Here is a 25,231-nt window from a genome sequence, read left to right as displayed (position 1 = left end):
CATTGATGCTGCTCCTGTACTTATCTTTTGTTTGGGTAGATACACATGCGTCTCGTATTGCCTCTACGTCACTCCTGGTCGTGGGCCGAGCCCCAGTGCTCCCAAGTTGCGCGATTCCGTCACTCATTCTGACTCCTTCACTTTGATCTGCGCTCAGCCAATAAGGTGGCGTTGCTGTCGTCGGCGATCGACTCCGACGAAATGGGAGAAAGACTGAATGGCAGCCTCTTTGATAATGAAACCAAGTCAAACATCTTATCAGGATTACTTTGTTGCCGTGAAAAAATCAGTCTCTGCCGCCGACGATTTCTCGTAAAAACCTATATATTACTTATCAAAGTGAAGGTGGCAGAGATAATTATTTTTAAAAGAAATGAAGAAGGCTTAGACACAAGTACATGCAATCATATAATTTAGAGCCACAGCGAATATTTACTTTTGTTGGTATTATAAAATAGATACAGTGAAACTTTTCTTAAGAACATGTTTACAGCCGATCAACGAACAATTATTGCAGAACACTCCACAGAACATACATCACCACAGACCTAGCTCTAGAAGGGACAATTGACACCCGATGCACTGCTGCTGCTGCGGGACTTGAACACACGATGCAGCGATTGGCTAGGGCGATCATTAACCACTGCACCATGACAGAACATACTATTTCAGCACACAGCAAATCATTTGACTTGACTTCTGTATACTTTTGACCTTCTGAATGTCGCAATAAGACATAATCGACGATTAGAGGTCACAGCAGAAAAGGGACCAGGCGCGCTTCGCTTGGCTGGGCGCCCCTTCGGCGCCCCCGCGGTTCGCTGCGCTCGCAATACTAAATTGAATGTTCTGGAAAGTGTAGTGCTCGGCTCGCTGGTGAGCTCAGCGCTGGGCCCGTCTCGCACCCGCTCACCTTAGTTGGCGCCGCGGCTATGGCACCCACGTCGCCCAGCCTCGTGTGTGTTATCCCAGCGATGGACGTGTGTTTCTCCTATTTTCTCCTGCACCATAAGCAAGCCCAATAGTGAGTACAAGATATCAACCGCAACTGAGATTAATAATAAACTCTGAAAAAGTTTGTTCACGTGAATTATTCTCAACAAACTTGAGTGAGAATATTTAGTGTATGAGGTTATTTATCAACTTAGATTAATTACCGAGACCACTGTAGTAAACGTCGTCCATGACTACAAATATACGGTAGTCATCGGGGGCATCATATATACTGTGTCTTTCAAGCCCAGGGATCACTACGGAGATTGTCTGTATTAACGTTAATAACTACTAGTTATCCGGATATTTACCGGTACAAAATGGATACAGTAGCTCTCAGCATCGATATCATCTTTTAGAGGAATATTCACATCAAAATCACGCAAATCATTTTGACCATCACTCCAGGTGAGAGACATGGCCTCCGAGTCTCATCCGTCGATATCGGCGCCTCTACCTTTCGTGACGCTCTCGAACGATGGCAGCTTCGAAATTGCACCTGAAGCCATCTCCTACCTGCAGCAGATCCGCGGCGACATTGCCGTCGTGGCTATCGCGGGTCTCTACCGCACGGGCAAGTCGTACCTGCTTAATCTGCTGCTCGGCAGGGACCAAGAGAGCGAGATGTTTGACGTCGGGAACACTGTGAACGCATGTACCAAAGGAATTTGGATTTGGGGCCAACCAGCAGGCAACCAGACCCGTCACCAAGCCTTTAAACACCTTAGCAGAGACACCACAATCCTCTTCATGGACACAGAAGGTCTGGGATCCACTCAACGCTCTCAGACCCAAGACACAAGGATCTTCGCTCTGGCTCTGTTACTGTCCTCCATGTTCATCTACAACAGCCGCGGAGTTATTGATACCAGTGCCATTGAAGATCTGTCACTTGTGGTAAACTTGACCAAGTACATTCAAGCGAAAGCTCATGAGACGGAGACAGAGGAAGGCAGTGAGCTGTCCGTGTTTTTCCCGGACTTTTTGTGGGTTGTGAGGGATTTCACGCTTCAATTGCAAGAGGACGGGAGGAAAGTGACGTCCAAAGATTATTTTGAAAGTGCACTGAAGCAGCAGCCGCCGCTGACAGAGGAAGCCGTGCAAAAGAACAGAATTCGGTCGCTTTTGTCGACGTTCTTCCCGTCCAGAGACTGCGTCACGATGGTGCGTCCGCTAAGTGACGAAGTGCTGCTGAGAGACTTGATCAAACAGCCTTATGACTCATTGAGACCAGAATTTCGGGAGCAGATGGGAGTGCTGAGAAATAAACTGGCGACGTTGTTAAAGCCCAAGACAATGATGTCGAAAGTGCTGAATGGAGCGATGTTGGTATCGTTGGCGGAGAATAACGTCGATGCTTTCAACAGCGGATCTAGTCCCGTGATTGCTTCGGTGTGGGACCGAGTGCTGGAGTCTCAGTGCGATCAAGCTTTGGAGTCAGCTAAACAGGTATTCCAAGCCACGATAGATACCGCAATTGCAGAAAAGATGAGTAAGTATTATGAACTTGACTAATACGACAAGATGGCGACTAAAATTTTAGGTTTCTGTGCAGATCCAGAGACGGTGAACCAAGCGATGCTTGCTCGTCCTCTTGAAGACACTGAGTTGGCTACAATATACGAAAAAGCTCTCGAGGAAGCTGAAAAGGAGCTGCTACAAGAAGAAATCACATCGTATTCGTCCATTGAGACCTACTTACTGCAGCTTTCGGAGTATGGTCTTGATATTCTGCAGAGCAAGTATGTGGACAATGACGCAGTATCAACCGCGTACAACAAACAGTTACTCCAGGAGCTGTACGGCTCCAAGAAGAAATCTCTAGACGACTCGGCAACAAACTCAGGAGATGGTACTCAGTACTTACAAGACCACTTGGCTTCTTCCCGAGACTTGCTGGATGACATTGTGACTCAATATAATTCGCGAGCACTTGGACCCTGTAAGAGCGCGGTCCTGAACGACTTTCTGGTCGAAAAGATGGTGGAGGGTATCTTCGAGTGGGGATCCAAGGTCAAAACAGTGTTTCGATCTAACGAGTCGACGCTGGTGAGTGACATCGCGTCGAGGAAACAGAGCTTGCGATCCTTTGAGGCGAAAGTTCGTGTAGCACAAGAGATGCTGACGCAACAGAAAGAATCCTATGAAAAGGCTCTGCAGGCGATCGCCGAGCGTATAACAAGTGAACGAGGCACCCTCCGCGATGAAATTGAGACCAAACTGGCGGAAATTGAGCGAACTCGCCTGCAAGCTGAGCGGTTGGGAGCACTCCATCAAGAGGCTTTAGACCGCTTAGACAAGCAGATCGAGGAAGCCAAGGACGAACGAAAGCGACTGGAGGCTACTGTGCATGAAGCTGAAGCTCGTCGAGAGAGCGAACGACAAGAGGCGCAAAAGCAAATGCTAGAGAACGAGCAAAGCTTTCACAACGAAGAGAAAAATTTACTGCAAGGGCAGCAGCAGTTTCTCCAAAAGGTCCTTGAGCTGGAACGACAACTTGGCGAACAAGATACCGAGCACATGGCAGAGCTGTATCGTATTGAGAAGGAAAACCAAGATGAGATCTTGGAGTTGTCATTTCAGCATCAAGATGAACAGGAAGAGCTGAAGGAGAGTGCCATTTGGGTAGGCGTTAAGGAAAACTATGAAGTAGTACATTTTTATACTAATTTGTTTTTTTCGTATTTAGGATATTCGAACGCTGAAAACACAACAAGAAGAGGAAATTGGTGCACTCCAAAGCGAACTAGACGAGAAAAAGGCTCGTGTAGCTTTGCTTCGTGAACAACTTGAACAGAAGGAGGCGGAGGCAGCTAGGAAAAAAGCTAAAGCTAACCAACTTTTCAGTGGAGAGGAATGCCTCGTCCAATAGCTAAGTTACACTCAACAAAGTTGAACACATCTTCCTCCGATAACTTCGAACACCTAGATCCAACTCGTATATAGAAATACTTCGAAACTGGCAAAAGGAGTCTGGTACAAGTAGTTTTCATGTCGTATACTTCGAAGTACAAGCATGTTTTGAATTTCATCTTTATTCCCAAAATGGAAGCACCTGGTGGTATTCTTCAACTTCAATTTTATCATAAATACTCAGCTCTCAGCCTTGCAGCAAGCGAGCGACTTGTTCCTGATAGCTTGCTTCCGCTTCCTCCAGACGGCGACGCTTCTGCAGCTTTAGCACCGCAATCTGTCTTTCCAGCCTTGAAGCATCATCTGGTTCTGAGTCATGAGACGACGTGCTCCCTTCTGATTTTGCTCTGCGCTCCCTACGCGGTGGCTCTTTCATTGGCGACAAATTTCCTTCAGGGAGACCTTGGGACTGTCTCTTGTTCTCCCACTTCGACGCTTCACCCCCCTGAATCGTATCGACCTGCTTCGCCAAAGTCTCCAACCGCTTCAGCAGATCAAGATGCAGAGCTTCGATCTCAACGCTGGCATCTCGTTCAAAATGGCTACTCGGGTCCCACCGCAAGTAGTAATGCGTCCAGAATTTAAGCGACTTCATCGCGCAAGACGGAACGATCACGTCTTCACACGGCGCGAGGGCTCCATAGCGACCAACCTCGTCTTCCTCGGATACAGCATCCGCCTCTGAAGCATTCCATAGACCATCCGACAACGGCGCACGCTCCACAGGCATGAAGAGTGATGTTAACGACGTTCTCGACTTCGGAGTTGAAAGTCTTGCTGCAGCGTCATCCTCTGCATATCGACGAGAGAAGAAAGACCGAGAGCGCGGTGCAACAGCCGGCGAGGACGGAAAATTGGAGAAGATCGACGTCTCCAACGCCTGAGGGAACGAGAAACCTGTATCGAGATCGCGTACCAGTCTATGGTAGCAGGATGGCTGCAGAATCATCATATTCTCCTCGCTCTCACCATCCCAGCTATCAAACTCGTCACCAACCAATGAGTCGCTACTGTCGATACGTCGACGTTGCCTTTCACGCGTAAGTTGATCGTGGGTGGACTGTAAGGCAGCCTTCACTTCTACATCAGTCGCATCAGCTCTGGATTTTGATGGCGATGAAGCCACAGCGACTGTGCTCCCACAGACCATTGAAGAAGAACTGGAACAAGCCGACGATCCATCCGACGCGTCAAAAGCATTCCTGCCATAGTCTAGATAATCCTCCGCTAACGAGTGAACTTCACAATCTTCCTGGGTCATGTGAGGAACCAAGCGAGGCGATTCCTCGTACGACTGACCTATTGACCTCTCAAAGCACTGTCGCGTGGCGGTGACGTTCGTCTTCCACTTCGTCCGCGGAGCGTTCTGTGGCTGGTAAAAAGGGTTTATAACGACTGCTCGATCGACCGTGCTGAGATACGACCACAATGACTGCGTTGGATGGAGCGATTCCTGCTCCATACGTTCTCGTTGCGAGTTGTACAGGAACGTACCAAACCGACACGAGTACAGATGATCGAGGATCAAGATCAGGTACCTTTCGTTGAACTCGAAAGCGCTGGGAAACTGAGCCATAACTTGCCACACGCAGTCGATCCACTGTAGGAAAACCGGAGAGGTCTCGTTAATGTTATTGCTGGCTCCGTGTGACGTTCTATCTCGAAATTTGTGACCAAAAGAGCACCATTCTTTCTCGATTAGTCGTTCGAAGCCGACTATAGTTCGATAATAAGGATCAATCATCAGTTCGGCCAACGCTGTGAGTTGAGCGGTTCGGTCCCACCCGTCACTGCAGTGAATCAGAACGCTGGACTTCTGTTCCTTCACGATACGCACAATCTCCACAGCTGAGTCCAAGATACGAGAGATGTGGTCCAGCCAGCGGGTAGACGCTAATTGATCCAGCCACCTGTCGTTATTCTGCTTTGTAGTGCACAAATCCATGAGCTTGTGGTAGCTTTTACGCATCGTATGGATGTTTTCAATGCCCATAAAAATCAGCTTGCATTCCGTCAAAACCAAAGCCGACTCCATCGTTTCCAGAAACTGTCGGGGCCCCCCGTCGTCGTCCCAGCCATTGCCTGTACTAGCCTCATTCACACGCGGTACTTCTCCGTTGATAGAGGCTCCAGACACAGCAGCAGCTGCTGCGTTGTGCTCTGACGCAACCATATCCGCATACTTCATCGAGGCTGTAGCATGCCGAGTCTCATAGTGTTCTGTCAGCTCGTATCCAGCGCGACCCACAGTTTTCTGTGCTACAGCGTTCTTCCAGGGTCTCGCATCGATGATTACTAGCTTGGTTGAGGAAGGGTTTGTCGCTGCAATCGCCTGAATGAGGAACACATCCTTGTCACATTGTTTTTGCCCCAGTCCTACAAGAGGCTGGCTACTGCGACAGATAACAGCTCCTGTATGCCGGTCACGCCACGAGAGAACCGGAATTCGTCCTTTGGAGCGGAATTTGGATGCCACCGCTAGTACACTATTAGACACCGAGGCTGGTACTGCCAGAATTGACGGGTATGTTGGACACAGTTCGTACTGCTCGTTGACGTAACTTAATCGCCATCGGCTTGTGGAAGACGAGATACCCAGTCGCCGAAACTCAGCCACCGCGTCATAGATCCTCCAGCCGTCTACTGCTCCATTAACACCATCAAATCTTTCTATCGAGAACTTGGCAAACTCGTCCACTTTTCCCTCCGGTTCTCCTAGTGCGTGTGTCCGTACGAGTGCAAATGTGCGATCAAATTGACTAAAAGTCTGCTTGGACACTAACCCTTCAAATATGAACTGCACACGACGGAAATCCTTGCCGACCACTTCTAATAACCCACTGTCGGTCTCGACCATTTCTTTCCGCTTCACACGTTCGATGGTCACCATCGGAATGGCTTGATAAGCCACTAACGACTCCGTCTGTAGATCGCTGGCGTACGGAAGTTCATCCTCACGCACGTTATTCCTCACAGTGGCGCCTTTCAACGAGAATCGCCCCATAACAGCTTCACTGTCGACTGTGGGACTAAATACAAGACGATAATTCGTCACGTACAACCTGCCTGTGTGCTCTATGCGCTCTAAGAATCTCACACGCACATTGTCATTTCTCACCAAAACTGCTTCACCCGGCAGTATTTGTAGATATCCGTCGTTCTGTCCACTTGCATAATCCGCATCTTCACTGCCATTTCTCTCGTAGCTGTCACTCGAAACTCCTCTCGTAAACACAGGAGACATGGGCATCTGTCGTCGTCCATTAGACGTGATAATATCTCCTTCCATCGCTCCAAAATCCACAGACCCTCTATGTTGTGATGGTCGATAAGATTCAGCAGAGTCTCTCCTTGTTTTGTCTGCGAGTTGTGACTTTGACGCCCATCTCGCACTATCAGAAAGCTGAAATCCTCCTCTACCTGATCCTTCTCCAGTATCGCTATGACGTCTGAGAGGTTGGTAAGTGCGGGCCTTGTGTCGTTCCTGCACCATCTTGGCATGCGCTTTCTTCGCTGCTACCGAGCACTTGGCACACACGCGGACAGGTGTGACGAACCCTGAATTAACCAGCGGCATCCGGGCCGACGAGCACGCGTCACAGAAGACGTTGCCGCAGCGTCGACAGTGGTGACGTCGCAGCATGAGCGAGAACGAGGCCTGACAGCTGTAGCATTTCTCGGCCAGACTGTCGGGCACCCAGGCAACAACGTGGCGGCGGCGGTGGCCAGGCGCAGACTTGGGCTGAGGATGAGGCTTGGGCTGCGTAAGCTGCAAGGGTGGAGGGTGCATCTGGGTGGTACTGGATATGAGGACTGGGGACACTTGCAGTGTGGGTGGGTCTCGTCGGGCGGGCAGCATAGCGAAGAGGATAGTTAGTGCATGGAGAAGGTTGGGTTGCGTATTAAATTGAGAAAGGTGATATTTCATTAGTTTGTAGGATTTGATTCAGTGATAATATCGAATATCGAAGATGACAGGAATTTTATTTTGACAACGTCAGTGATGGAAATGCCCGCACTGGGCTACGCAACCTCGTCCCATTTCCGCCTTCTTCTCGGGGACACGACACCGTTTTCTTCTGGTACAACTGCTATATCTTGTCGTGTTCTCTCTTGACTTTCCGCTCACGTACGAATCTCTTTTTAGATCGCCGCGTAGCGTCCACAAATCTACTTTAACCATCATGAGCGACGACGTGTCGAATCTTGAGGACATCCTCGTGGACGAGGAGTACTTAAACAATGCTAATAACAGCGAACTGGCGCGCGATCGACCTTTAAGGCCTGCTCCGCCGTCTTCTTTAAGTCCACACGAGTCCAGGCGTGCCAGTATCGACGCATACGACGCGCGAGAAGACCATTTCGGACGCGATAACGAAGAAAACGAAGAGGACGATGGACAGGACGTTCCGCAAGATAGCGAAGATGTTCGAGAGGACTCCGTACCATGCGAGGAAGACGACGAGGACGCTCCGCCACAGCTACGCTCTCGTAACAGATTAGGTGAGGCCAGGACGCCCTCCGAACTCCACGCAGCTTCACGGTCTCCGCCGCGGTCCATGTCGCTTGGAGGATTTACAGTTGACGATGAGGATGTAATGGAGATGAATGCGCGAGAGCAGGAACTGCTTGTGAACATCCAGGAGCTACAGCGTCAGCTGTCGATGGTACAGATCCAGACCGACAAACCCCAAGAGGAGATCGTTCCGCCCATGATGGATGCCAGACACAGGTTAATTATGGTGTCGAATCGTCTCCCAATTTCGTTCCAACGCAATGAAAATACAGGGGAATGGAGCTTCACCATGAGCTCAGGGGGATTAGTGACGGCGTTAAACGGTATTCGAGATCAAGTGCCGTTTATATGGATCGGCTGGCTGGGGGAGGAGATTCCGCATGATGAGCAGAGCAAAGTGAGGGAAAAGCTGGCTCGAGAATTCAACTGCGTGCCTGTGTTCTTGTCCAAGGAGATCGCTGCGAGGTACTACAACGATTTTAGCAACGATATCTTGTGGCCAATCTTTCACTATGTGCCACTACCGCTTTTTCGTCCTGGGAGTGAGAAGAAATTTGATTTCAGACAATGGGATGCGTACAAACTGGCCAACAAACGCTTCGCACAGGCTGTGAATCAAGTTTATCGAGAGGGAGACTTTGTGTGGGTGCACGACTATCATTTAATGATGCTGCCGTCACTGCTACGAGCCCGCCATCCACAGTGCAAGGTCGGCTGGTTCCTTCATACTCCATTCCCCACTGCGGAGATGTATCGTATGTTGCCAGTGGGGAGAGAGATTTTGGAGGGTTTACTTGGTGCTGACCTTCTAGGATTTCACACGTACGACTACGCTCGCCATTTCATTGCGGCTTGTGCTCGTGTGCCTGGTGCTTCCACATCTCCTAAGGGCGTCGAACTTGGCGATCATTTTTCAGCTATTGGCGTGTTTCCTATCGGTATTGATCCCGAACATTTTGAAGATATCCTGAACTCGGAAGCCACACAGAAACGTATTCAGGAACTCACTATGAAATTTGCTGGCTGTAAGATTATCATTGGCGTTGACCGCATGGACTACATCAAGGGGATTCCGCACAAGTTGCTAGCGATGGAGCGCTTTCTTTCTCTATATCCCGAACGATGCAAAGATGTGGTTCTCATCCAGATCGGTGTACCATCACGTACTGGTGTGCAGGAATATCAACATCTTGCTGCAAGTGTGAATGAAATGGTGGGGCGGATCAACGGTCGCTTTGGAACACTAACGCACTCTCCTGTGCATTATATCCATCGCTCCGTGACCCCCAGTGAGCTCGTAGCACTGTACAACTTGGCTGATGTCTGTCTGGTGACGTCTATTCGCGACGGTATGAACCTTGTGAGTCACGAGTATGTCATGTGTCAGAGTCAATCGTGTGAGCCACATCGCGAAGGACCAGGAGTTCTCATTTTGAGCGAGTTTGCTGGCAGCGCACAGTCGCTATCGGGCGCTATCCGTGTGAATCCGTGGAATACAACTGACATGGCGAATGCACTTAGCTATGCACTGGAGCTCCCGCTAATGGAGCGTGAGTATCGGCAAAGAAACCTTTACCGTTACGTGAAGACACACACTGCGAGTTTCTGGGGCAAAAGTTTCTTAACCGATTTGGAGGATGCAGTGTCGAGACCAAGAGCTGTAGTGAAAAAGCTAGTGAGACTACCGACCATCGAAGTGCTCGGTGCTTACACACGAAGCTGCCACAGGCTGTTGGTGCTTGACTACGAAGGAACTTTGTTCGATGACCTGACGGCTGGACCATCACAGCAACGTGGCAGCGTGGCCCCGCCCAAACCGTTTGTCAAGCGTCTTATTGACGCTCTCGCCAATGATCCAAAGAATACAGTGGTGCTGGTTAGCTCTCATGAACGAAATGTGATCGGAAGTTGGCTTACGGATCGTCGAGTGGGAGTCGTGGCAGAGTCAGGGTACTTCTACCGGTTACCTAATGAAGATGAATGGCAAGTTATGACGGAAGACACTGATCCATCGTGGAAGAAAGTGGTGCGTCCAATCATGCAGTATTTCACGGAACGTACGCCTGGGAGTCGAATTGAAAGCAAGGAGAGCTCACTTGCCTGGCATTATGGCGAGACAGATCCAATTTTTGGTCCGATGCAGGCGCGCGATATGCAGGTGAACCTGGAAGATGTACTGTGCAATCTGCCGCTTGAGGTGGTTCAAGGTACCAATCGCGTGGAAGTTCGCTTGCAGGGAGTGACGAAGACGTTGCTGCTTGATGAGATTTTTAAGCAGTTCCAACTGGATAGCGTACCTAGTTCACCTTCGTGTAGGCGTGAGGGTCTGTCACCGAGACAGAGTCGTCGACGGCGGCCACCTTCACCTCAGCTTGACTTTGTCTTCTATGCTGGCAATGGCGTGGAGGACGATGAGTTGTTCTTGTATTTCAAGGAGCACACGGAATTGGCCAGGAAAGAAGAGGAAACGTGTCAACCAGGTACTGCACCAACGAATGCAGGCAGTGATGTGCTCCCGCCTCTATCATTGCCAGACGCGAGTAACCTTCCAGCAGACTCAGTCTCTGCGCTGTCGAAGCGTGCCGATGTGTTCACGTGTCATATTGGTGGCACCAAGACAGAGGTATGCATCTTTGAATTTCTTCAGGATACAATCTGATCAACGCTTGCTTTCGTGTGCTTAGGCCATGTTCCACCTGGAGCGTCCTTCGGATCTCGCAAGAATGCTTCGAAGTATGACGTGAAAACTTGACCTTTGCAAGGACATGGAACTAAAAATTGGTACTATCTGTTGGTTTGTGCAATATTGCAGCGCTCGCAGTTCACAGTCGTGACGAAGGAACGCCGAGAGTTCCCGTTGATCGAAGGGCATCCATTGAGCCGCGTGCAGCGCCAAACAGCTCTACATTTCACGCCTCAGCGTCAATGCCGTCGCTTCTGACGTTCGGCAAATGAAGTTCGATCTTCGCTCTCTTCCACGTTGTCTCACACGCACGACACTCGGATAATGAGGTACTACGATTAATTATGAAAGATTGGTTAGTGGAATAGCAACGTAAATGTGAATGCACTCCTTGGTTTACACTCTTTAGGCGCCACACTGGACGTCGGAGCCCTTGTCCGAGCAACTTCCGCCCTTCTCCAGGTACTTCTGATGAGCTTCCTCGGCGTCCCAGAACTCTTTGGCCTCCTCGATTTCCGTAACAATTGGCTTGATCAGTGTCTTTTGGTGCTCCTCCTTGGACGTCAGCGCGATCTTGTGCTGCTCCTCATTCTGGTAATAGATGCCCGAGCGATACTGCGTACCAACGTCGTCTTCCTGGCGGTTGAGTGACGTGGGATCGTGAATGGCCCAGAAAACCTTGAGCAGGTCACCTTGCTCTCATCGAACGCGATCTTGATGGCCTCAGCATGGTTCGTACGGCCGGTAACCACCGTGCGGTATGTCGGGTTGTTGGTGTTTCCCTGTCAGTAGCCCACGGACGTCTCAATGACGCCCGGTACTCGGTCGAATGCGCGTTGTACTGCCCAGAAGCAGCCAGCCGCGAACGTGGCGATGCTGTACGTGGAGATCTCGGTCATGGATGGTTGTCTCTTGAAGCGCGCAGGAAATACAAGAATGAGGCAGCGGACGAAGGTGGCGTCGACGTTGTGATCAGCAAACAACCTTGACGCCCAATGAGAATTGTGCAGTTTGCCTACGTCGTAGGCTCTAACTGCGTGATTGGTGTTTAAGATCGCACTGGAGCTGGTGGATGGATCTCCACGCCTTCGACTGGAGAATCGCTAGTCAAATATCTGATAGTAGGAGTACATGTAACAGTAGTTTACCACTTAGAGAATTATTAACTATGTAGACTTCAAATAACATTTAAACAAGACCAGTGTTAGAGTCACACAATAAGAGTGTGACTTCGTACTTAAGCGCATATTAGTGACACAGACACGGCACTCCGTCTGTGTGTGGCGAATACTAGCGTCACAAAGCCACAAAAGGGCACACTATCAAAATAAATTACCCGATATATTTCAAAAATTTCAGCCCGTGCCGCGTGCTTGCGCATACCGAAATGTGCTGCGAATGTTGTGCTAATGGTCGTGTTGCACGACTGTACGCAAGACTTCGCGCAGTCAGATTTCTGTCGCAGTGAGAGGCGACGCGGGCGCTGCGGACGCGCGAGGAATGACGGGTGAAGACGATGGAAACAAGCGTCCGAGATGCAAGTAGCACGGGGAGGGGACGTCCTCGTCACGACGTGAATTGCTTTGCATGGAGGCTGTGCCGCCGTGCTGAAGGTCTCGAACAAGCTATCCAGCGTTGGACATGTGACCAAGTGCCCGAGAGCCATGCAATGTGGGCATCACCCAGTCGTACGGCGCTGTCAAGACCACCGCAGAGTCGACGTAAGAGCATGTTTATGGGCATGGCCGCGCAGCTCGTGCCTTGTCAACAGTACCAACAACGCGGTTCTAGGTCGGACACGGAGATTTGTAGCGGTTGCTGATGGACTCATGAAAGCAGATACATGGTGGAGAAGTGCTTACGCTATCCCATGCAGCACGGCATGCTGCATGGTCATGAAGAGAATCGAAAAACGGGCGCGCGAGCTCGCGAACACGCATGCAAGACGAAAGCATTTATGGTTCTTAAAGGAGACGACGTGCCGGCCGCCTCAGTCCTAGTTATGCAGACATATTCGTGGCTACTTATAAGATGCAGCTTCACATAAGGTTGATTCAATATCTCGTTTGAAAGGCACATACACGTTCTTGAACGCTAGTTGAACCTAGGCGAAAAGCGACTTCATCAGAAAACGCAATCTGATGTAGCGCAAGAGGATCTTCGGTAATGTTGTCGGCAGCGTTAAATTACGCACAGCGCACTCGAAAAACAGTAGAACTAGCGGACCGCAGTTGGTGATGTCTTTTTGTTTCATGCGGTGCTCACGTCTTGATATCATTGCCTCCGTCGTGTCGGAATACAGATCCTTGACAATATTTTCACACTCGACATATTGATCCTCCTTTTGCATCGGGTCGAAGAAGGTAAGCGTCTGTGATTTAATGTCAAAAACTACTCCACACCAATGATTGTTGTTGAGATGGATAGGGAGTAGTACATACTCGTTGCTTGCGTATAATAGCTGAGTTGCGGCAATTATCGTGTACTGTGACTCCACGTTAACCGTTCCACAGAATGCGGGTGAAATTATTCCTGTTGTGCCATGCTCTTCTTGAATTGTTGTCATTGCATGCAGCAGACAGTCATCATTTATCCATTTGCTCCGACTCCGGTACTTCTTCATCTTTCAAAATTTGTTTCCCTTCCACGATGTAGTACAAATACTTTCGACCAATTTCATACTCGCCTTCCGTTTGCGCACTTAGCATCATATGAACAGCATCTTCGATCTTTTCACGATCAAGAAGTCCGTACACACGCTTTGCCATCTCGGTCCGTAAATACTTAACAACGTGGAATACACAAAGGAGAATTCGCGCAGCCGGAAAAGCAGATTGCAGTAACGAAATTTCTCCGAAGTCCTTATCGACGATGATTACACGGACGTCATCCCACGTCGCGTTAAATGACTTGAAAGATGTGATCGCATCGAAAAGACACTCTGCACTCTCGTTCTCCATAAGGGCATGCTGCACGTATTGGCCCTGTGTGCCACAAGTCACACAAAAACCACAAAGTCACAAAATGCCACATCGCCACACTAAAACCACAAAATGCCACAACGCGACCACGTAAATCACAAAGCACCACAATGCCGCAGTAAATCGCCACAAAAGTCACACATTTGTCAACAAGCCACAATAGTTACAAGTAGTCACCGTGCAAACAAACACAACGAACAACATTAGACGGTCAGACACGTGAAAGATAGATGAAGCGCTCTTACATGGCCAAAAACGTCGTGAATCATGAAACTGAAAAGCTTGTATCTGGCGTCGTTAGTGTTGTGAGTCGCGTCGATCATCAAAACCTCAGGAAAAGCTTCGAAAAAGCGCCGCATTTGATGGGTCTGAAAAGTAATTACTTGAGCCAACTTGTCATCATCCACGTAGATGGTAGCCGTGTTTCCTTTTCGCAAGCAGAAGTCTCTAAGGCTGGACTCTAACCTTGCTTCAACAGTAGTAGATCCTCGGCGTTGTTCCTTAAGCTTCTTGCAGCGGGGCTGCCGTAGCTTTAGCGTCAGAGGAAGACGTTCGACTCAAAGAGTCACTAATACTAAGTTCCTTATCCAAAGGAACTTACAGCCCAAGACCAGGGCTCAAAGTTAATACCTTAACTTTTATGCTTCAAAACCAGAAGTGTTTTATTTACTATTATTGCGGCCAAGCCGCCTAGGGGTAAATGTATCTCCTTAACTATCTAGCATAGTTAAACCTAATCAAATGCATAATGTGTGGCTTTCAGCCAACGTACTGAGAGACCTTGTTAACTCTCCAACTTATGTACTGAGAGTTTGTTAACTCTCCGGGTACTTCGTACCCCTGTGTGCTCCACACCATGTAACCCCGTTACACTCTCCCCCACTAAGATGAGAACATTCCGTTCTCGAACTTTCCTCAGCGAGGTCACGTCTTGTCAAGACGACGGAGGTCACTAGACCTCACCTGTGCGTTCTGCAGCTCCACGAGCTCACAAACGCGTTCGCATCCTTGATGCCTGGCACTCCCACTCCGGCCCACGGCCCAACGTCTCCAGCGCGTCGCGCCGCCCCTGCCTCGTCGGTCCCAGACCCCCAACTGCGCTCCGCAACTGCTCCAAGAGCAACTTCGTCTCTTTCGGTGGCGGAGTACCACCAAGAGTATCGCCGTCGACACGGTCAACGCTCCATGAGCCGTCAACAAGAAGAGAGCAAAGCTCAAAGCTCGTCAGAGCCGCGGGCGCCGCCCAGAGGGAACGATGGTCTGTTCTCGGAACTCGAAGAGGGCGAAGTCGATTACGACGAGCCCATGGGTAGTGAGGATCACTCCAACCCAACCTCTCCGAGGTCGCACGCTGGTGCCGCGTCTTCCCCAGCTTCCTCTGTGAGGTCTAGCCGCTCAACGGCGCGATCTCCAACAAGAAGAGACCTGCGGACACCGCATCCGTTCTCTGAACGTTCGAATCCGTTTCGCTCGCTGCGCGATGCGCCACCGCTATCGTCGCGGTATGACGAGGAAGATCGATACGATCACAACGTCATTACGAATGACCTGGACGAGGCCCAAGGCCGTCAGTTGTCCAATGAGCAGCGCTCGCAGTCGTTCCGACCTGTGGTCCGACCACTTGTTCTAACGTCACGCCGTGACTACGGCTTCCAGCCGCGGAACCCTGCCGAAGCGGCCCGCCTCGCGGCGCAGCAGCCGCTGAACACGTACACGTGTGGGCCTGCGGCCTCGACTGCTGATGAGCAAGTGCAACGGCACCGGATCCGAGAGCGATATCTGACTCCACAAGTCACAACTCCTCAGGAGTATCAGGCGCGCCTGCAGATGCAGCTAAACCGCCAACCGGTTCCCTCTATGCGAACCATCCCGGTTGTTCTCAACCCTGGGGAATCCCAGCGTGCTTATGAAGCACAATTCCGAAGCTGGGTGGAGGGAGCTCGACGGCTCCCCTCCTACAATGCTCTTCGAGCAAGTTTCTCTGAAACTGATATTCGTCTTGAGAGACGTTTGCGCTTAGACTTCGCTAAGTCGAAAGCACGTCGACGAACACTGGGACCCCGTCCCCATCACCTCGAGGCGTCACCACCTCTTGCTCATGCTGCGAGCACCGCTCTTTCCTATGAGCCGGCTGCTCCAGCCACTGGTCGGAGCTTGAGCTCAGCCACCGACCTGTCATCCCCGCGTTCTAGCGGCGGGAAGCGCTCGGCGCCTGACGACGCGGTCGTACGCCGTAGCGGCGGGGCAGTGAGTGTGCCCGATCAAAAGCGTCGACGACGTCAGGGCAGTCCTGCCGGAGGACAACCTCAAACTCCCAAGAGTTTTGTGAGTGAGGATAACCCCTCCATTTCACAAGGTACTGAGTACGACCCTGGCGCCTGCGCCTCGCCACCAGGCGTTCCACATGGAAGTGGAGCTCGCCGTGCTCGTCGAGCAGAGCAGGAGGAGGCCGAGCCTCAGCTGGACTCTCGCGTCGCGAGTCGCAGCGACGTGTTCGCGCTGGAGCAACGTGTGGGTTCCCTGAACCAGTATCTCCATGATACGACTGACTCTCTGAGTCGCCTTGCAGATGGTCTCGATGAGACGAACCACCGCGTGGACTGGTTTGAACAACCACAGTCGGTTCAGAACCGAGTCGTGGACCTTGAGCGTCAAGTCGCTCAGCTGCAAGGTCAGATCGACTTGCTGTTGCGTCTTGTGGCCCCGCCACCTGCTGTCGCTCAGCCTGCCGTGGTTCGGCCTCCCGCTGTTGCGCAGCCTGTCGTGGCCCAGCCACCGTTGGCGCCAACGCCTCCGCGCTCACCTGAGCAGGGTCCTGATACGGCTTGAGTAAGCCAACGTAGAAGACTGGATGCGTGCGCATCTTCTTCGGAAGGTTAAGCGTATACGCTAGGCCCTTCTTGGCCACGACCTTGAACGGTCCTATGAACCGTGGTCTCAATTTTGTCTTAAAGACTGCAGACACTGCATGAGTAGGTAGGTTTTTTGCATTTAATAAAACTTGGTCCCCGACCTCAAACCTTTCTTCATTGCGTCTGCCTTTGGCATCTGCATGTTCTTTTTGCATATCTTGGCTTTCAGCCATAGCGTCGCGTACTTGACGCATTACGCTTAGTCTCAAAGAGACAAAGTCATTGACTTGCTTGCGAACCGCAACAGGGCTGACATCAGCTAGCCGCTCGGCTATCCCTCCCCCATCAAGCCCTGAGCCACTGCGTGGCGGCGTCAGTGGGACCCGAGGGTTAACCAAGCCGTTCACATAGAACGGAGTGTAGCCTGTCGAGGCGTGCACTGCATTATTTAACGCGAACTCGACGAGTGGGAGCATCTGGCTCCAGCGTTTTGGCGCCTCAGCGCATACGCTTCGGAGGATATCCTCCACAACGCGATTCACGCGTTCTGTTTGACCATCGGTCTGCGGATGGTCCGCTGTGGACATGTCCAAACGAGTGCCAAGCACTCTGAAGAGGGACGTCCAGAACTTCGCGGTGAAGCGCGGGTCTCGATCCGAGACAATTGCCTCAGGCAAGCCATGTTGGCGAAAGACTCGGTCTAAAAACAGCAAAGCTGTACCTTCACCATCTATGGTGTCCGGCACCGCCGCTAAATGAGCCATCTTGCTCAATCGGTCTACAAAGACCACAATACCCGTGTTTCCTGCCTTGTCCTTGGGAAGGCCAAACACAAAGTCCATACTCATGGACTGCCAACATCCCTTGGGGACAGGCAAACTCGCCAATGGCGCTGCCGTGCTCGGCGCGGACTTCGTCCGTTGACACGTCTCACACGTGCGTACATAGGTGCCAACCCACTTATACATCTTGGGCCACCAGTACATCGAGCTCACCGAGCCATAGGTCTTCTCCCGACCTAAGTGCCCGCCCACGGGCGTATCATGAACCTCATAGAGGATTCGATACTTTAGATCCTCATCATGAGGAACGACTACACGAGGGTTATCCTCAGAGTCGGTGCTGTAGTACAGCAGGCCGCCATCGAGCGAGTATCGATGCAGCCTCGCGCGTAAGCGCCCAGACAATTCCTTGTCAGAGTCTTTAAACTCTTCGCTCCCAAGAGCCCGTAGCAGCGCTACGCACATGTCGTCTTGTGCATACGCTCCGCGTATCAAGTCAGGCACTGACGACATCACTGTCGTGACATGAGCTAACTCGTAGTCCGGCCTGCGCGAGAGCGCATCGGCCACTACATTAAGCCGCCCCGGCTTGTACTTCACCTCGAAGTTATACTCGGCAAAGAAGGAAAGCCATCTTGCCATTCTCTGAGAGAGATGAGGCGACTGTGTCGCAGTGCGTAACGACGCATGATCAGTAAAGATCACAAAAGGCTTAGAGCCTAGCAGGTGTACCCTGAATTTGACTAGAGCATACTTCATTGCAAGTAGCTCTTTGTCATGAACTGGATAGTTCTTCTCTGCAGCTTTGAGCTGGCGAGACTCAAACGCGATCACGCGTTCACGCCCTTCGGCGTCTGCTTGTAGTAAAGCACAACCGATTGCAAAATCGGAGGCGTCACAGACGACGCTAAACGGACTATCCGGGTCCGGTAGCGCAAGGATCGGAGCCTGGAGAAGGCTCTCCTTCACAGCCTCAAAGGCTCCGTCGTGCTCGACGTTCCAGCACCATGGTGCGTCCTTCTTAAGGAGATCTGATAATGGCCGAGCCATCTCCGCGTAGTTCGCACTGTACTTGTGCAAGTAATTGGCTAAGCCTAGCCACTTGCGTAAGTCTTTTTGGTTCTTGGGAACCGGCCAGTCCACGATGGCCTTGACTTTGGCAGGATCTGCCCGTAAGCCACGCTTCCCAATGAAGCACCCGAGGAAAGGTATCTCCTCCGCGCCAAAGACGCACTTGTCCAAGTTGGCATACAACTTATTAGTGCGCATGCACTCGAGCACCGCTCGCAAGTGGTCAATGTGGTTATCCACGTCTGACTTTCCGTGCTCGGCACGACTATGGACGAATATATCGTCAAAGTACGTTTGAGCGTACGCCCGGTGGGGCCTAAACAGCTGCGTCACAAGACGATTGAACGTTGCTGGTGCGTTCGACAGCCCCTGGGGCATCACCAGCCACTCCCAGAGCATACCGCTCGGAGTACTCACCGCTGTCAGCGGAATGTCGCTCGCTCTCATGAGCAATTGGTAGTAGCCATCGACCAAGTCGAGCGCGCTGTACAGCGTACAGCCTACCATGTTGTTCTGCAGAACATCCTTGCGAGGAATCGGCGTTTGCGCCGGGATAGTGGCCGCATTTAGCTTGTTAAAAGCATGAACAATGCGCCACTTGCCGTTCGGCTTTCTGACACAGAACGTGGGTGTCGAGTGCGGAGACTTACTCTCACGCACCATCCCTGCCTCGTGCTTCGCACGGAAGAATGCGTCAATGACGTCACACTGCTCTCTCGGCAAAGGCCATTGCCTTGTTACGCAGTATTTGGTTCCAGGAACCAGGTCAATCTCATGACACACGCCTCGATCCGGAGGCAGGCCCGTCGGTGGGTCTTTTGAGACAACGTCTCCATACTCCTTCACCACCGGGTAGAAGGGATCCGAAGGATCTTTGAGGATCGCCGATCCACTTCTTGCGCTCAGCGCCTTCTTGGTGTCCTCTAGGACCGCGTCGTCCACGACGGATGAGGAGTTCAACTCCTCCTCAGGTCCCAGCAAGACCACCTCGGCTAGCTCGCCTGCCTTTAAGGCTTCGCCGAACTCGGCAATGGACATCTCGTCCAGCTCTAGCAGAGCATCTGCAGCGGGCAGAGTATCAAGGCTGATATCGCCTTCTACCTCCCCCGTCACTCCGTTCACGAGTGTATACAGCTGTTCACAGCAGTCACGTGGAGCATCACCGCTCGTCACGTTGGACACATCGTCCGACGTCGAAGACGTCACAGACGCCCTGCGTCTTCTTCTCCTCTCCCTCCGCGACCGAGCCCGGCCGGATGAGGGCGGTGTGGCGACATCTCCGTCACCACCACCGGGTGCAGCAGCACCATCACTCCTCGAAGAGGATACAGTGTCTCGCAAGACACTCGGCTGAAAGCCAAGAGGTTCTTGACCTTCACACAGTGAACTAGGTGTCACTTCACCTGCATCTCCTGGGCCACGCCCATGATGCCTCGACTCGCAGTCGACCGCGACCCTCGGGTCACGCAGCGGTAGGTCATCGACCAGATTCATACCACTCAGTGGATTACGCGCCACTCCGCGCTCGTCCTCACCAGGACCCAGCAGTTGGTCATTGACCTGACCTGCACCGCTCCGCGGATAACGTGCCGCACCACGTACGCCCTCAGGGCAAACAGCAACCTCGTTGCTAACAATTTCGGACATACCAATGTCCAGCACTACGGCCGCCTCGGCCTCGTGCTCGCGCCAAAAGCGCTTCTGCTTCCTAGCAGAGGTGGGTTCATGACTCACCAAAGCTCCACTAGGAGCAGGGTGCGACGCACCCAGCGTTTTCGACTTCCAGTCGATCCATGGCTCATGACGTTCCAGCCATGCCATGCCAAGGATGAGGTCATACCTCGCATCCAGGTCTAAGACCAAACAGCGCTCCACGCTATCGAAGTTCTCAAACTTCACTCCAAGGTCGACAGAGACCTTCGACACAGTTACCAGTGTCCCCGTCGCGAGACGGACAGAGATCGTATCTCTCGTTGGCACTTCCAGTGCCTCAGCATACAGCTGACTCCCTTCCAGGGTGGAGCGACGGGCGTAGTTCCCCGAGGCTCCCGAGTCAATCAAGACTCTCCATGGCTTTGCAAAGCCCTTCACGTTCGCTTGAACGACCAGCAAGCCCGGCTTGCACACACTCTTCTCGTAAGAGAGCTCAGCTCTCTTCGGGGCTGAGCCCCGTTGTCCTCTACCTCTTCGAGGCACAACAGAACTCAGTTCTTCCCCAGTAGGCCGCCCCGCGCCTACTGGGAGTTGCCGTTTCCCGGCGATGACCCGGAGGGTTGGCTCGCCGGAGCCTCGCGCTTCTTGCGCAGAGGGCAATAGGCCCTCAAGTGCTTAGTGCTATTGCACACAAAGCATCGGCGGATGCCGGCGCGCTGCTCCGCAGCAAGAAGCTCCGCTTCTCCGTCTTCAGCATAGCTGAGGTCCATCGGCTCTGGACCGCTCGAAGAGCTTACGCTACCAGCGCTCCAACCAGGTCGCGCCGACCTGAAGTTGTGCTCGGCATTCAATGCCACATCCACCGCCTCTTCAAAAGAGTTAGGGTGTACACGGAACACTTCCGTTCGAGCTGCGCTCACACGAAGTCCCTCCATGAACACGGTCACGCTGACCAGTTCTGGAAGAGGGTCCGCCGCCATTCCGGCGATAAGAGTTCTCAACTCTTGGACATAGTCCAATAACTCCTTCTTACCCTGGCGGGTAGCAAGGAACTTCGACCGGATACGGTACGCCTGATTAGGCGGCGCGAACACGCGCGAAAGCTGTTGCTTCAGCTGATCCCAAGTGGGAAATGCAGCGTCAACAGACGTGCCGCACGTTAGTGCCCATTCGCGAGCGCGACCTCCAAGCCTGGAGATAGCCAGCGCCACGCGCTGATGCTCAGACTGGAGCAGGGCCGATCCCATGGCCATCTCGACCTCACGGGTCCAGAGAAGGAGATTCTCTCCATCCTTCCCCTCGAAGGTTTTTACGCTCACCATGAGCGGTTTCAGTCTCATAGACTCTTCACGCGTCATCGACGCCGCCGCCGTTGCGGCGCTCATCTTCTCTTGGACATGCTCCAAGAGCGCGTTCTCGTAGCGGGAGAACGATTCCAGCCTGGCAGTGACCGCCTCTGGACCTTGCGATGCAAGATGAGCCACGCCCTCCGGGCCAAGCAAGGACATAAGCTTAGTAAGCGCGTCCTGCTGCGCCGGGGGCAAATTCGCGAACACGGGGTGTTCCATCCTCGCAGAGGATATAGTCAACCGACTCAGGAGCGGGATTGACTACAAGTGCTACCAAGTGGAGCGGGGCTGCCGTAGCTTTAGCGTCAGAGGAAGACGTTCGACTCAAAGAGTCACTAATACTAAGTTCCTTATCCAAAGGAACTTACAGCCCAAGACCAGGGCTCAAAGTTAATACCTTAACTTTTATGCTTCAAAACCAGAAGTGTTTTATTTACTATTATTGCGGCCAAGCCGCCTAGGGGTAAATGTATCTCCTTAACTATCTAGCATAGTTAAACCTAATCAAATGCATAATGTGTGGCTTTCAGCCAACGTACTGAGAGACCTTGTTAACTCTCCAACTTATGTACTGAGAGTTTGTTAACTCTCCGGGTACTTCGTACCCCTGTGTGCTCCACACCATGTAACCCCGTTACACTTCTGCACCATGTTGTGCACGTCACGTAGGGTTACCTGCTTGCCTACCAGATGAAACAGATTAGTTCAGCAACATTATAGCAATAAAAAACAGCAAATGATAGTACTAGTACCTGAGCGACGCCGCAAAATGCAAGTATCAACTTCTTTTTTGCTCCAGCAGCTTGTAGCTCGTCGACAAAATCAAGTATCTCTTCATCATCGATACGTCGATTGGCAGGGTGGTTGTTATACTTATCTGGTCCGAGGCCGTGGTGTGCGTCGTGTTCTGCTGGGTTATCTTCACTTGAAAACCATGATCTCCTGACCACACCACTGTAACCGAGATCTGAGCCTCGCACCCCGTCGACTTGACAAAGCAGTTGGAGCGCTTGCCAGTAGACCGACTGGGCCGACTCCAGCCATGCGTGCAACAAAGTCGCCGGTAGTATTTGTCGAACGGATCAGGAATTCTTGTCGTCTCTGTCAGCTTGCCTCGCTTCGCTAATTCAGCATTCCTAGATGCAGCACTTGTACAGGTACGCTTACGGAACACTTGGTGGGTCTGCTCTTGGTACTGCTCCAACGCCATAAAAAATGCACCCCACGTTGTGTAACAGCGCTGCTCTAACGGGGGAGCACACGTAGACGTATTCCGCGGTTCCGGGACGTGTATCTCCGGAGAGCGTGCCTCGGCAGGCTCACTCTCGCCGTCCGATCCCGAGCCAGTCGACGCGACGCTCGCCATTTTGTCGAATTTGGTCCTGTTTCGAAATGAACGGCGGGAAATCGTCGGGGGCGGGTGAAAGGGGGGAGAGGGGGTGACACGACGGAGGGGGGAGCTGGAAGGAAGGGGTGTTTTTCTATTTTCCTGTTTGTCGGAATTTTTGTTTCTCGGGGTTTTATTTTAAATTACCGGACTCGAAGTGGATCCCATTGTGTGACTTTATCCACTTCCTTTAAACAAACGCTACACAGTATGTTTGCTTTAGCGTCGTGCTCGATACCACGGGCCGTTTCTGAGCCATGAAACTTAGCTCACATCAACGCAAAAGATGTGTTCAGCTTGCACTACTTACCCGCTTGTACTGCCTGTTTAATCTTGTAAGTAGCTAAAGATTGATCACCTCTCATACCATACTCAATGAGAAACCAAAACAATATTCAATTTTGTTCATTTTAATACATTTAGCGTTCATTTTGTGCTGATTCATAATGAGCTACTGTATTAGACACTCTAATTTGTGCCAGTTATGATCAAAGCATCTGGATAATGCGTCGCAAGACGCCTTGCTGTTGTTATTATTGACGGCGGTGTTTTTTAATTGGAACTGGATAAAGTCACACAGGAATTTTCCTACTAAGTGCGAAATAAAAAAGCTTACCGAAACTAAAATCTCAAAAACTCAGGCCTCTTCAAATGTTTGAAAACACCCCCTCCTCCCCCTTTCACCCATCCTAATTCATTGCGAGCCTCTCATTTCAAAAGAGGCGCGAAAAGCAGGACAAGCAGCATGGCGAGCGTTTCGTCGGCATCCTAGCCCCACGCATAGACCACTGAAGCTATATCCCCGGAGGTTCACGTCCCTGCATCGAGTGGCCTTGTTGCCCGCGCTCCGCGTATGGAGGTAGAGGCGTTCGAGAGCTGGGAGGCGGTTTTCGAAGGCCTCAGCGCGTATGAACAAAGAACTCACCAGATATTCAAGAGGAACATCAACCAGTGCCAAGACGCGGAACAAGGACCTCCAAGAGCGTGGGAAGGGTACGCCAGAGACTGTTATCCCCATTTCTTTTGATAAATACCTTTGGAAGCTGGTGTGTATCCACAGGTGGTCGCGACCGAGTAGGTCGAAGGGCAAGCGCCACAACTACTTCGTCAAATCGACTGGGTGTCAAGCGCAGATGACGGTGTCGGTGGCATGGGTCGCAGTCGGGGGCTTCCACGTCAAGGTTACCCAGCAAGATACCGCCCATAATCATGCGCTGGGGTCTGGGCCTTATGGAAATCACCCTTCTAGCCGGCGCGTCCAAGATGAAGATGTTATTAACTTTGTGGATGAGCTCCAAGCTGCAGGAGCTAAGCAAAAACTTATATTGCAGTTTTTGGGGAAGAAGACAGGTACGTTACCCTACTAGTAGCATCTATGTGTTGCTAATGCACGAATTGGAGGGAAGAACGTCAACACTACTTGTATGAAATGCGTGATTACTGGTATATTATATTTTTTTTCTAGACGTACCATTGTTCGCGTATTTTCATGAGAACCGACACGCTATTTACTGGCGCTTACTAAATATAAAAGTTCCATCCCACTAAAGTATCTACATCCTCGGTGGAGTTTGACATGCCCACTAAACATTCCGGTCGAAGACGAATTAGTAGAAATTAAAAGTAATCGTGGATTTATTTTAAAATTATATTTTTAATATTAAAAAACAGAATTAATATCTTTACTCTATGTATAGATGATGACCATTTTCATCCACGTTATATATCAAGTGGGGATTTTAATTTATTAATTACGGAATTATCGGAAGATTTTTCAGAAGATGAGCAGTCTGAAGAAGCCGCGTGTGGTACGATTCGGGTGAGTGATTCCAGTATGAAGGCAGCTTGTCACCAAGTTCTCAACGGAACCAGTAAGTTCCGAACTTCTCATGCCGTCGCAACGCGCATTGCCGACATCATGAGTCGGAATGGAAGAGTGGTGCTTACTTAGATGCTGGAAAGTATCAAGCGATTCGAAGTTATCGTTACAGGCGGAGAGGCACCCTACGTTTCACAGGCATCCGTGTGGCCCCAACACCTATCTGAATTGG

At 51.3% G+C, this 25,231-nt stretch overlaps 4 protein-coding genes across 4 annotated transcripts; 2 read left to right on the top strand and 2 right to left on the bottom strand.

The window, feature by feature from the left end:
- Positions 1-1,410: 1,410 nt before the first annotated feature.
- On the top strand, positions 1,411-3,865 carry PITG_15884 (guanylate-binding protein, putative; the record flags this gene model as incomplete). Its single annotated transcript, XM_002898074.1, has 4 exons — positions 1,411-2,485; positions 2,549-3,042; positions 3,154-3,618; positions 3,683-3,865. The coding sequence occupies 4 exons, from the start codon at positions 1,411-1,413 to the stop codon at positions 3,863-3,865; spliced, it is 2,217 nt and encodes a 738-aa protein (XP_002898120.1).
- Positions 3,866-4,170: 305 nt separating this feature from the next.
- Positions 4,171-7,549, bottom strand: PITG_15883 (myotubularin-like protein; the record flags this gene model as incomplete). The annotated part of the gene is made up of 4 exons (XM_002898073.1): positions 4,171-4,183; positions 4,233-6,859; positions 6,914-7,197; positions 7,327-7,549. 4 exons carry the CDS (start codon positions 7,547-7,549, stop codon positions 4,171-4,173), a joined length of 3,147 nt encoding a protein of 1,048 aa, XP_002898119.1.
- A 541-nt stretch (positions 7,550-8,090) lies between these two features.
- Positions 8,091-11,166, top strand: PITG_15882 (alpha,alpha-trehalose-phosphate synthase; the record flags this gene model as incomplete). The annotated part of the gene is made up of 2 exons (XM_002898072.1): positions 8,091-11,045; positions 11,107-11,166. The coding sequence occupies 2 exons, from the start codon at positions 8,091-8,093 to the stop codon at positions 11,164-11,166; spliced, it is 3,015 nt and encodes a 1,004-aa protein (XP_002898118.1).
- Positions 11,167-11,510: 344 nt separating this feature from the next.
- PITG_15881 (peptide methionine sulfoxide reductase) lies at positions 11,511-12,004 on the bottom strand (the record flags this gene model as incomplete). The annotated part of the gene is made up of 2 exons (XM_002898071.1): positions 11,511-11,801; positions 11,903-12,004. The coding sequence occupies 2 exons, from the start codon at positions 12,002-12,004 to the stop codon at positions 11,511-11,513; spliced, it is 393 nt and encodes a 130-aa protein (XP_002898117.1).
- Between the last annotated feature and the right edge of the window lie 13,227 nt (positions 12,005-25,231).

Source organism: Phytophthora infestans, genomic scaffold (assembly GCF_000142945.1).
Source record: "Phytophthora infestans T30-4 supercont1.39 genomic scaffold, whole genome shotgun sequence".
Lineage (NCBI taxonomy): Eukaryota > Oomycota > Peronosporomycetes > Peronosporales > Peronosporaceae > Phytophthora > Phytophthora infestans.
Note: the sequence above shows the minus strand (reverse complement) of the source record. Positions and strands in the feature narration are given on the sequence as shown.